The 13,186-nt window shown below is 39.1% G+C and overlaps 1 protein-coding gene across 3 annotated transcripts in view; it reads right to left on the bottom strand.

The window, feature by feature from the left end:
- Nucleotides 1-13,186, bottom strand: part of MICAL3 (microtubule associated monooxygenase, calponin and LIM domain containing 3) — a 105,207-nt gene that overhangs the window by 80,963 nt on the left and 11,058 nt on the right. For 2 of the 3 annotated variants that reach the window (XM_010017169.1, XM_010017168.1), the window contains exons 7-15: nt 12,868-13,125; nt 12,157-12,272; nt 10,745-10,871; nt 10,162-10,255; nt 8,856-9,003; nt 7,443-7,639; nt 6,461-6,573; nt 5,904-5,966; nt 5,031-5,204 (exon numbers count right to left, since the gene is read on the bottom strand). In XM_010017169.1, the coding sequence (XP_010015471.1) occupies nt 5,031-5,204; nt 5,904-5,966; nt 6,461-6,573; nt 7,443-7,639; nt 8,856-9,003; nt 10,162-10,255; nt 10,745-10,871; nt 12,157-12,272; nt 12,868-13,125 (1,290 nt within the window). Of the gene's footprint in view, nt 1-3,873; nt 3,967-5,030; nt 5,205-5,903; nt 5,967-6,460; nt 6,574-7,442; nt 7,640-8,855; nt 9,004-10,161; nt 10,256-10,744; nt 10,872-12,156; nt 12,273-12,867; nt 13,126-13,186 lie in introns of all 3 variants that reach the window. The other variant, XM_010017170.1, reaches the window with a different exon arrangement.

Below are 13,186 nucleotides of genomic sequence, written 5' to 3'. Positions count from 1 at the left end.
GTCATCTCAGTCATTGCATATCTTTGAAAACCACACTTCCAACAGAGTTACTGCTGCACTTTAATCCCACTTCAGGGAACTATCTCAAAAGAACAAGCATCAGACCTCCAGAGGCAGAAAAGATGTGCACCAAAAGACATGTGATCTCCATCTTACAAGCATCTTTGTACACATCAGTGATTTAAACTTGCAGCTGTTAGGAGACCTATAAAACTATGGCAGAAAATGTTGAAGGCCATAAACTGAGAGTCTGGAAAGCCAGGACAAAATTCCATTTAGAAGGCTCATCTCACATTCCATACCCAAACATTCAGATTCTCTTCTGGATAGACCATATGGCTTTCCAATGGCTTCATGATCACTGAGATGAAAGCAGCAGAACACACCAAGATGTTTTTATACAAGTAGGCATTCATTTGAGGAGATTAACCACCACACCATGAAACACAATCCAGCTTTTTTAGGAGATATTGCCATCACATAAATTACACACATTTTCATTGTGCACATACACTTAACAGTATCCTCATGCATTACAAGCTGCTGGTGAGGTGCTCATAAGTGCACAAACCCAATTTTGGCAACACATAACAACATTCCCAAAGTGCAGCTTAATAAAGCAAATTTTGTAATCCAATTCAAGAGGAAAATGCAGGCCACACAATATGCTGCAAGCCACAGACTAGTGAGGTTTTCAACCTCCTTGATCTTTTGAAGGTTCTCCCTTTCTCAGAGAGGTATCATTAAAGGTTTTTTGATGATAGTAAAAACTGCTTCAGAACAGATTCTGCCAGGACTTCACTCTTTCTAGGAATTCTGTCTTAGCAAGCCACCTCTATGACAAACATTCTGCCTTACAAGCTCATTGCAACTGCTGGCCTCATAACTTTTAACTCCAGGGCAAAGCAAGATTCTAGGCCTAAACCGAAAAGCAAGTACAGCCCAGGAAGTCCATCTGACAGACACTGGCAGGCAATAGCCCCAGGCAGATGTAAATCTTCCACCTAAACTGGCATTCCAACCCACACCACCTCCTATGCAACTGTGTGGTTTCCCTCCTGCAATCACTCATATGCTTTTACAGTATACCTTCCTCTTCCACACAGTTTCCAAGATGCGGGAAGGACCAAACCTATCAATCACAAGACGTGAAATTGCCCTTCTCCCAGCTGAGGATCTCAACTTCTTTCTGCCTACTGGCAAGAACGTTAGGCAACCTGTGGTTTTCCTTCCAATAACATGTCACCACTTTGTTCCCTTAGGAACTGCTTTGTTCCTCTTCAAAGGACTCCAGCAGAATGTATTTGCTATGTTATATATCTTAAGCACAGTCACTGGCAGAAGTTTTTGCTCATAATTCTGATACTTGTGCCAAACAAGAGAACCCTTTCCCACAGCTTCATGAACAACTCTTCTGAGTTGTCTCCTTAAATTGTCAGGAGCAATACTACTCCTTTATAGCATCTCCAATAACACGCACTGGTACCCAGCACCAACTCCGCTGTTGGAAATCTGTGGCCCAGGAAATAGCTTTGTAGCTAGAGTGCCCAATGTCACTGTAGAAAGCTGATTCAGTACTGTAGAAAGGTACAGTCTCACAGCTACCAGATTCTGTACGCCTAAGCAACCAGAATGAGGAATCTCAGCAGCTTGACGAAGCACTGCTTCAACAACTTCCTGCAGGATGGATTTCTGTTCAAGTTCAGCAAAGCTGGCTGCTTGGCTCAAGTGGATGGATGGCTTCCTATCTCAGCTCATCTCTGATCTGTTGAGAATAAATGGTTCAATACACACCCATGGCTTCTGAATGAAGACAACTGATGTTCTTCATTTCCACAGGCAAGTAATAAGGAACCTCTGGAATAGGGACTGTGACAATTGTTTCTTTGATCCTACTTCATCCTGCAGATTTTGCATCCAGGAAACCCAGTTTTGTTCTTCACCATTTCAGTTATCAGATGAAGAGCACTGCAAATCCAGCATGAAACCTGGACTGAAGAACCAATCATCTTCTGTTGATGCAGTAAAGCCTGTCAAGGAAAGATCATCTCCAGGTGCAATCTTGAGAGGGAAATCACCCATAAAAGGCAATCACTGTCAGTGTTGAATAAAATAATTTAAGTCCTCCGAAAGTACAATTGTTACAAAAAGATTATTCAGAGATCTGGCCTACATTGCTGCCTCTGTGGATATTCTACCAATGCAAAGGGAGACCAGAAGGATTTCACTACCACCACCCCACTTTTTTCTTTAAATTGTGTAGTTCAGGTATAAATAAGGACAAACTCAAGAACAAACTGCTCTTTGGTGAGGAGAAAATCCTTATCATAAAAGCAGGAAACAAAAGGTTGTCCTTTTTTTTTTTTTTGATCTATTATAAAAGGATGACAGTAAGAACTTGTGGTTCACCATAAAGACTAATTATAAAGCTGTCGTAAAGTTTCAACAGCAGATTCGAACAGAAATCTCAAGGCTGCAGGGATATGATCTTTTCCAAGCGCTAAAACACAAATCTTCATCCTTCTGAGCTGGGAAAAGCAACCAGTGCAATCCAGTTTTCCTTTTTTTTGTGGGCAAAGATAAGCAGTGGTCATCAACTGACTTAATATTGTACAGCCATATTATGTTCTTCTGTATCAGGTCTTTGGGTATTCCGCCTTTATGTGGGAAGTATTCTCAAAAGACAAAAATTTGCCTTATTCATGGATGATGTGTATCCATCTGAAAGTGCTCATCAGCCTATAAAGAAGATTTTCATAAGACAGAAAACACTGAGTCAGGAAACCTAAACATAATGCTGCCATTTTTAAGACTCTCGTGACAGTCCTACTGACAACAGTTCTTCTGGCTTGGGTCTTCTTCCTTGGAGACATATCTTCTAGATCATGGCAACAAGTCATGACATGCAGAATTGTGCTGAATGCTTCAAATGTGAATATCACCATGAATCCTTAATCATACGCAACAGTGAATTTCCAAACTAATGACACTTTCTTCCTCTTGACTCCAAAGTATGCTCTGATTAAACTGCAACCAGAAAGAAGCAGATGACGTTTCTCCATATTACGGCTGCCAGAAAAGTATCTCTCAGTACTCTCAGAAGCAAGAGGAGGCCATTAACACAGGGAAACAGTGGAAGCAGAGTAAGTCAGTGAGGTAAGTATCCCTATCTCCCTGAAAAGACTGTCTGTCAGAAGCCTTCGTTGCTGAAAGTACATGGCTGAAATAAAAACACTGGCTATGACAATGGTCCAAAACACAAGAGAGAAAATAAAATTTGATACCTGATGATTTTTCTGCTAGTCTGAAACCATCTGTGGCAGCAAACCTAAAATTTCCTTAATTCACAGTAATAGAGGCATCTGCAATGCAATGTATGTAAGAAGTTGGCAAGGAATGCTACATTTGTCAAAGAGAAAGGACAACCACAGTGAAGTCTGTAACTGCAGAACATAAGATTTCACATGTGAATAGCAAAACTGACAATACTATTTATATCAAAGAAGAGCTTTAATATCATAGATGACATGACACCTTTTACCTCACCGGTTGTGACAATAGCTTATATTTTAAATCTAAGAAAACACAGAAAAATCTAGATATTCTATAGGCAAGGTTTCTACTGAAACATCCACCAAAACCCTAAGGTAGCTGAAACTATGAGAAGGCGGCAGGAAAAATTTGACAAAGTGCTTTTGAAGCATTAAACCATGCACCATTACCAAAGGGTGATGTTGATCTTATTAACCAAAAGATAAATTATTTTAAGTAAGACTCACACAAGGTGCTGGAGAAGGATTGGTTTAAAAACAGGACAGTGATAGCTGGTGTTGGGTGCAGGCAATGTATTGTATTCATAATCGGTTTCTTTACCTGTTTCCACTGGGGTATGGGAGCAAGACGGCCCTGCTCTCGTCTGCTGGATGGCTGGTTGTGAACACGTTCTTGATAAGGCAGGACAGGGTGCTGCATGCAGGGTGGTGGGAACAAGGGACCAAGGAGGAAAGATAAAACAGTAAAGGAAACTCAAAAAAGCCAAAGGAGTGGGACACAGAGTAAGACAGACAAACATTCAAGAAAAAAAAAAAAATAGGGTAGGGGAGAATCTATTTAGCAACTAAAATATATAAAAAGGAAAAAAGAAAGCAAAAATGGGAAACTACACATATTTTCGTCCCTTCTCTTTATCTTCATTGTTTCTTCAAATCAGCCTGGTTATTCCAGCCATGTGTAGAGGCTGAGAAACATGATTGGTAAAGAGTAGGAGAAACACCACCATTCTAAGGTTGTGTTGTATTTCTAACACTGATGTGCAGTGTAGAGTAGACATACTTGACCGAGCTTTGAAGTAGCAAGGTCAGGTCCCGCTCAATCTGGTCATGACAGCACAGAGCTTGGCACAAGCTGTGAAGACAAACTAAGCAGCAGAGCAAGAACTCAGGTCCTTAAACCATAGCGAGCCTTATACTGCTGACACTGCACTGCTGGCAGTAGCTTGAGGTGACTCAATCTAACGTTGAAGACAACTACCCAGCAGCTGCAGTAGTTCAGATACCACCCCGAATAACCAGCAGTTATCAGGAAGCCTGACAGAAATAGCCTGATTGCAAAGAAGCTCCCAGGCATTTACCTGCTGCACTTACATGCACATGAAAAACTTAACCACAGTTCACAAGTACAGATGTAACATGGCATGACAAAGTTCACAAGAAATTAAATGATCATTCTCAAACGTTAGAGTTGGAATGTTTCTGGAAGCTTTTAAACAGCAATAGTAGTTATAAAAGAAATCTAATTGCTTGTGAAAGAACTTACATAAACAGGCAATAACAAAGAAATAGACTTTTATTAGGAAGTTCTCCAGCCCATACTCCTAAATTTTCAATTTTTCTTTTTTGAGAAAGCTTCACTCTTCCCTAGGAAAATCTTTGAAGCAGAGAAGTGCCACTAGCATCCAGTCTCAAGGAATGCACGTTATCATTCATGATTTTGCTCCTTACTTCCAAGAGGTTTTATTATCCGTCTCCTACCTGTCTTCGTAAGCTTGAGGACTGCACTGGTGCATTCTCCTCAAACTTGGCCAGTAGCTGGGTTGCCATAGACTTGACTTTGTTCTGATTCCCAATGGCAGCATCAATTCTCCTCTCCGTCAGGGCGCTCACCAGTGTGGGCCTTTCTTCTCTGTAGCTCCGTGGGATGTCCTCCTAACAATCAGTGATATCAAAATTTGACAAGATATAACTGGATCACTTTTTCCTCTCTACTCCTTTGCTGTAATAGGTTTCCAGCACTATGGAAAACAAATCTATTAGTCTGCACCTGAAAGCTCAAATTTCAAGTTCCTTTGGCATGTCATCAAAAGTTCTATTAAGCTTTCCTTATCTTTTCAAACTTATTTGATACATTTACCAATCAAAGAGACCACAGCAGAAACACTTCCATGAATCCTTTGACATAAAGCAAAGGCCTATCTCTAAACCTTCATTGACAACTCAACACACTAAATTTTGACTCAGTTGTAGCTATTTGCCTATAAGCATTCCAACTGAAGAAGTGCCTTATGGGGCATGCTAGAAATGAATAAAGCTTCTGTCTATACTGCATTACCTTACTAAATGAAAGTTTTATTCTTGGTGTCCTCACATCAAACCAAAGTAAACTGCAGCAAAAATAGAACATGAGGGAATTGCAACCTTTCAGTTGTTGTGTACTATTCCTTCACAAGCATCAGTTAAATATTTACACTACAGATATGACAAAGTGCGACCACTGAAGAATTAATTTTTATCTAAAAAAATAATCTTATATAAACCCTGTCTGCACATACAAAATGAAAGGGCTGAAGTAGGAAAAAGAACCTACCATGTTTTCCTCCCTGACACCTTCTTCATTGTAATACTTACATCCTCAGATTGGCTGGTTTTCCTCCTCTTTCCTGCACCGTCCAGTTCCTTTTCTTTTTTGTCCTGAAAAATGGAAGAAGGAGGGAAAATTAAAAAGGATTCTCATACCTTTCTGGCCTGAGATAAATTTCATCAATGTAGTTAAATAAGCTTTCTAATGCAACTGATTAATTCTCTGGGCTCATACTCCATTTGTTTAAGAACAGGGTTTTTTCCTGATCCTCCTTAAGGGATTCTTACCTTAAAATTGGACATTCTTCAACACTTTCAACTAATTGGGAACTGAGTAAAAAGTTATGTTCCAACACAAAATGTGTTCCCAAATACCACCAACAAGGCTGGGATTTTAAGGCTGAAATATACTACTAATTGAGAATACACATTACAGATGTAATTCTGCAGTTATAAATAGTATGCGCTATCCCATACCAAAAGCTGATGAACACCTGGTCTCTTGTAAACACACAGCAAATACACTTATACATGCACTTCTGGTACCAGCTACTTGGACAGCAGCCTAAGAGACACAAGTGGTATCAAGACTGTGGTACGGCTACCTTTGGAGTGCGTTTCCGAGAGATGCTTTGTCCCAGTTTACTGAGAAAAGAGATAGGTGACTTGGTACTGGCAATTAGGGCAGCTTTTTCTTCTGCATTCAGGTCCAGACTATCTGTTAGCAAAAAAATGTAGGACAAGGGAATGCCAAGAATTCTTTTCCATGGTGCTATTATTAAATACACAACTGAAGGACTTGCTGATTTATTTTAACTTAATACTTTTCATGAATTCTTAGTATAATATTATTTTAATGCCCAGAATTACTACCCTGCTCAGCTACTCTGCTTTTTCATTCTGCCAAAATCAATTCTTCTTTCAGAGTTTATAACCATCCAGAATAAATATTATGTTTGTTTACTATGTTTACTTTCATATTTGAAGAGCATCATGATCATCAATATTCTTACAAAGAGTTCAGAGTTTTGGAAATAATACCTGACACACGCTATATTTTTTAAAATGATAAGACTTGAATTAAGATCATCAGTAGCAAAGTTGTAACAACATTATTAATATTTAAAAGTAGGTCATATTGATTTGTGTCAGGCAATTGCATCTTTCTGTTCTGATCAACGATCTTTCATTCCTCACTGGCCTGAAGTTAGTCTCATCATTCATGGATGGTGAAGAGTTATAAAACTTAGCCAGTGTTTTGAAATTACCTACTAAGCAACTACTAGCAAGGCATCTCACATTAGCTAAGGCAGATGAACCCCTAAGAACAGCAAGAAAGCAGAAAAGTTATCTAGTAGTGCTGAAGTGAGTTTAGAACTTTTGAGGACATTCTTTGTTTTAACTCTTTCTTCTCCCCTGATACTACTAACATGGTATTTATCAGCACCAATAAGAAGTCTTCTTGTAATGTAAAATTAGGGAATGACTAGTATGAGTTCATGCAGAAGCAGCATGAGGATAACTGAAGCACACATGTTCACCCTGAAGCTGTCTTTGAATCTGACAGACATGCCCCAAACTCCTTACCACTGGAGGGGATGGTGTCTTTGAACATCTCATAGAACTGTGTGAGGTACATCACCATCGAAAGTTTATCTGGCTCTCCAACAGATGCCATTTCCTTTCCAGTCATAATGGGACATATTCCAAACTCTTTTTCAGCGATGTCAAAGGCCAGCTGGTTATTCTTCTCCACGTTGCGCTCATCCAGAGAATCAAAGTCTCTGCAAAGGGCAGAAAGAGGGTATGCACTGAATCAAGTAGAAACCAGACTTCTGAAAGAACTTGTGGATCCATTTTCTTTCTTTTTTCCCTCCCACCAAAATCTCTCAAATTTATTTGCCAGCAACCTTTTCGTACTGCAGAGTTGATGCTACTTAATTGTGGTGAACTTTGGCTCAAATTGAATTTTTTTTTCATTTTTTGCTCCTTCTCCAAACCCAGTTTTTTCTTTAAAACTTTATTATCCTCTGAAATGTATCTTCACTTCTTCCTTTGCTGGAAAGCTGTAGTGTTTTCCCCTGATAAAATCTTTTGTGTGCTTGGAACTAAATTAAATCTTCACTTTTATCCCACTTTTTTCTTGACAGATACATATTTTCATTCTGCTGGCTTTTCTCAAAACTTGTAGAAATACATAAAAAATATATAAAAAGCTATAGCTTGTAGAGAGTTATATAAACCATTTTAAAAGCTATCTGAGCTCCCCACAAGCTATATAGCTGCTAAACAGAGGACATGAATAGAGAAGTAATTCAGTGCACATGGAAGGGAATAACCATGTCATTTTTCAGCATGCTTTACATTGGATTATTTCTTTAAATACCCCTCTAGCATTTACTTTTTCTAACGTCCTCTTGGGAAGTTGAAGCCATTTCAGACTTTAATTACCAGGCTCTTTGCTACTGTTACTTCTTCCAGCCAGTGTTTTCCCATTCTAGAATCTAAGCACTGTTTTATCCCATATATCATGTAAGAGGACTCCTCTCATTCACCCAATCAGCATAGTAGCGTACAAGCAGTAGCAGTATCTCTTTTTAGACTGTGGGTCACTACTTCCAAAAAGAGCAGCCTAAAAATCTTTATAAAGAGCTACTGTTATACAGGAGATTTATAAAGGGCTGGGTAGAAACTTGTTCACAAGAAACTATGAACTATACCTAACTTCACAGAGGAAAGAGCTGTCAGTCAATAATGCTTTCCAGTCAATAGCAATTTGAAGCTTAATTCTGCCTAATCATCCAGAAGGGAAAACGACAACACATTTATCTTCATATTCATCATCTATTATGACCTTCCACTCTGCTGGTGAATCACATTAGTTTCTATCAAGCTTAAGTGAATTATTTTCCATCCATTTCTCCATGCATTGCCCCAGTCAGTTCCAAGTATCACCAATGATCTGCCCTTTCTCGTTATTCAAAACAGAGAGTTACTCACATTAAGTCTGGACGGTATCTGTGGATAATGGCACACAAAGCTAGGCCACTTTTCCATGACATTGTGAGATCTGTCACATTAACACCAGCATATCCATCAGTCTGCCTCTGGCACCAACTGAGCAATTTACTAGAGCGAGCTACAGACTCTGTAAAAAGAAATCAATCACATTTTAAAATAGAAACACACAATGTCTTTTTCAGGAATTCTAAATACAACATAAACCCCGCTAACCAACAAATAAAACCTCCATGCAAGCAATAAGCTCCTTCTACAATAGGCAATACAGGACAGAATTCTAAATTAATTTTTTTTTAAAGATTGTTCATATCCATTTTAGATCCAAGAAAGAATTTTTAATTTTCTAAAAAGTACCTAAATGATAACTTGCCAGGCTTTTCACCCTGGCCCTTGTTATAGAGCCCCAGGAATTATAAAGCAGTCGCAAAGGCTTGTTAAATATGATCAAAAGGATATACAGTAGCACAATCCTCTCTAAAGCCCAGATATATTATTTCTAATGGAAGAACTACAAATATATTTCTGCAACTTTTTCTTTTCTCTTGAAAGCTTTCCTTTGAAAGCACTGACCTGTTTTGACCTTGCCTTACTGCAAGATCTGGTAAGATTACAGCCTAAAGGGATGAGATTGCAGGGCAAAGAACAAATCAAAAGACTACATAGCTATTCAGCAGTGAAAGGGAGGCTTAGCAGCAAAGCACTATTCTGAGAGTCCCCAGACACTATCTGGGCATCCGAAGGCAAGGTATGCAGAAGAAAAAGTTCAACATAGCACTCAGGGTACAGGACAAGTAGACAGACACTGAAATGCTTATCACAAGGCATCTAACTCTCAGAATAATGCAAGCAAAGCGAGTTTCATTTGGTTAAGCTAAAAAATGAGATTAAGGAAAGCATGAACATGAAAGACTGCATGAGAAATACCTTCTATGTTTGTAAGAATTCTGAGTTTCCTGTTAGAATGAATTCAAGATAAGCTTTTGCCGTCTAAGTAAGGACATTGTTACAGGATAAAGGAGGTGAAAAGAAATGCTTGTATAAGCAAATATGCTTAGAAATTTAACCACATTACTAAGCAAGGGAAATTAGGCAAAGAAAATATATTTACACGTTAGTGGAAACTTGAAAGATTGTAAAATCAGAATGTTGATGAAACAACTGCTAGATACAATTTCTAAACTGAAAGAAACTGGTTAAATAATACTCTGCAGCCCTTCTGCTCTATGGTTGCTGCACAGGTCCAGCTCCGGAATACCAAAAGGAATAGAACAGTAGCTAGGCCTACCATTCCGAGTCAGCTTTGGTGTCCTGGAGTTCACAAAGTTCTCTATTTCCAGGTGAATGTCTTTCAAGTCTCCTGTATTATACAAGTGGCGTACCTAAAATATCATAAATAATTAAAAATTACCAACATGCTATGCACCCAAGATCCATACAGAAAGAGCTAGAGAACAAGGAGCCATCCTAAAGGAGGACAACAATTATTATGCAACAGAAATCTCTAGTCCAAGAACTAGAACACAACAACAACCAGCTCATCAGTGCTGAACAGTCTAGCTGACTGCTGCTCTGTGGATACCAAATTGCAATGACAAACTGCTATACTAGATTATCACCAAAAATTGCACATGCACACAAACTCAAATCTATTACTGCAGCATGGTTACAACTTTCAAAATCAAGAATTCCTCAAAAGGAATTTGTTTGTACCAAGTACAGAGGTCTACTCTTGACTGGCAGATCTGCTTTTCACCGCCTCCACATTACATTGCAACATAAGGTCACTATCTGTTCCCAAAACATTAGCACAGCTTCGCACCACGACACCAGAGATTACAAGCATTCAGAAGCACCATTTGTCCAGTTACCTGCTGTGGCCGCAAGAAGTTGACGTTGATATTGGGATACCGTGTGGCAGGATCAATGCTGTAATGGCTGAAGTTTTTACTCACATTCTCAGGTGTGGTCTGAGGAAGTAGCCTATAAATGCTTTCCCTTAGGAAAACAAGATCGAAGAAAAAAATATTTTGGTTTTGTTTTGGGTGGTTTGGTTTAGGTTTTGCGGTGGTTTTGGTTGTTTGTGTTTGGTTTTGCTTTGTTTGGGGGGCTTTGGTGGTGGGGTTTGTTTTAAGACATGAATCACTACTAATACAGCTAAGTAAATTCTGTAGAGATAACCATTCAGATCAGAAATCTAACCACTTCAGGACACCGACAGCTGAAGATTCAGTATATTAAAATCTGCAATTTAATAGAACTCCAGAAATCAAAAGGGGGGAAGAAAACAATACATTAAAAGCATAATCTGAAAGGGTTCCCCAGTACAATATGGACATTTAGACACTGAAGCGACTCAGGAAAACAGCCACCAAGGGGACTAGAGCATTTGCCCTGTAAGGAGAGGCCAAGGGAGCTTGGTTTGTTCAGCATGCAGAAGAGAAGGCTCAGGGAAGATCCTATTGCTCTCTCTTAAAACATCTGATGGAAAGGTGATGGAAGCCTGGCTCCAAATACAATATTATCAACTTCATTTTTCTTAAATTCAAACCGATGTAGTTTTAAGTATCTGTTGTGCCATTTTTAAAATTCTTAAAATTATACTGTGGTTCCTGATGGTCAAAAGCTGCAGTTGCTTATGTTTAAAATAGGTTCTACTACCTGTTGCTTTTAGTTACTCCACCTTTTAATTACCCGAGTTCTGATTTCTAAGAGATCACCTTGGGTCATCAAAACAACACACAACCAAAGATAACAAAAACATCAAGAACTAAATACGCCAGACAAGATGTTGTTTAGCTTACATGAAACAAAGTGACCAACTTAGGAGAATATGAAATAAAAGCAGGTGACAGCTTCCTTAAAAGGAAATCATAAAAGATCTTTGTAAGATAATAGGAGATGGGAAAATAAATTTGTCTCTGGTACTTTAAAGGCACCTATAACTTCATCTGGTTTGCTACTGCAAGGCTGGTGACCATAAGTCAGGCTCACTTCCTCCATATAATGCCAATAAGCACCAAGAAAAGATTCTTCATCTCATCTTTTTTAAAACTGGAAGCAAGAACAGAAATGTTGCTGCTTATTCCTCTATAAACATACTTCAGTTTATCAGCCCCTTAAGAATTTTTTTCTTCAACTGAATTATACCCAAAAGCATTCTCATACAAATAGTGAGAATCCATCTCCCATTCTAGCTATTTGTACTAGAAGAAACTGGAATGAATTATGAGATGTTGAAAGATTAGATTATGACTGAAAGTGTATTCATTTGCTCTATTACCTCTCTGCGAGAACTTCCAAAGGACTAGCACCGAGTGACCAACTTCGTACCATCCAAGCAGAGTCCATTGCAGCCAAAAATCCCCTGGCTATTCCAGTTCCCATTGGCCAAAATGGCTAATATTATAGTTTAAGAAGAATGGGGAAAAAAAGAAAAAGAAAAAGAAAAAAAAAAAACAGAGAAAGGAAAAGCAGCAGTTAGGGAAAGTTTTAAACAAATATCAAGAATATATTCAGATGGTAATCTGCTGGGAAACTATAGTTCAGTAATTAGCTGAATGCTCTACTCCCACTGGGCTAGAGGAAGCCAGATGTATGATGAACTGCCCATGAGCTCCCCCCAAAGCCCATGTTCCTCCATTTCCAACAACAGTTCCTAGCCTGGAGTGCCTTAACAGCTTTCTCTTCAAGACTGTACTTTTTAACCAGCTACAAAATGCAACATATTAACAGGTCTACAGTAGGCTCTATACAGAGTCTAATCATCCCAACAAGGAGTAGAAAAACACAACTTCAAAACAACCTGCACATTTTCTTAAGCAAGATTATTACCACTGTAATTATCCTGTTTTCCCAACACTCCACCGTTCCCTCAAACAGCAGCTTCCTTTACAGTAACTCCCTTACAGGCAACACATATTTCAAGTGATGGGTGCTATGGCTTGTGCTTACGCTTCAATTCACTGCTTACACACAAGTTTAAAACACAAACCTCTAAGAGACTGTCCCCAACCAGGGCCACAAGTAACTGGTGGCCATTCTGCTCTCGCACTAGGGCTGCGTTCTCCGATGCATACATGCATGTAAAGTCAAACATGGCCACATCTGGCTGACCATAGTGATTGATGGCAAAGTCCAGTGATGGCAGCTGCTGATTAGTGGAGAAGTCAGCTGCTTCTCTGGCATAGTTTAGCAGAGCCTCCTGGTCCACATTCTCCCGCGAAAGTAGCAACTCTGTGTCAGCGTAATCCTGCCAAAACCACAAAAGTAGAAGTGAAACAGACAAATCTGCAAGTTAAAATTTTAAGACT

This window comes from Nestor notabilis, unplaced genomic scaffold, assembly GCF_000696875.1.
Source record: "Nestor notabilis isolate BGI_N333 unplaced genomic scaffold, ASM69687v1 scaffold5526, whole genome shotgun sequence".
In the NCBI taxonomy this organism is placed as follows: Eukaryota; Metazoa; Chordata; class Aves; order Psittaciformes; family Psittacidae; genus Nestor; species Nestor notabilis.
Note: the sequence above shows the minus strand (reverse complement) of the source record. Positions and strands in the feature narration are given on the sequence as shown.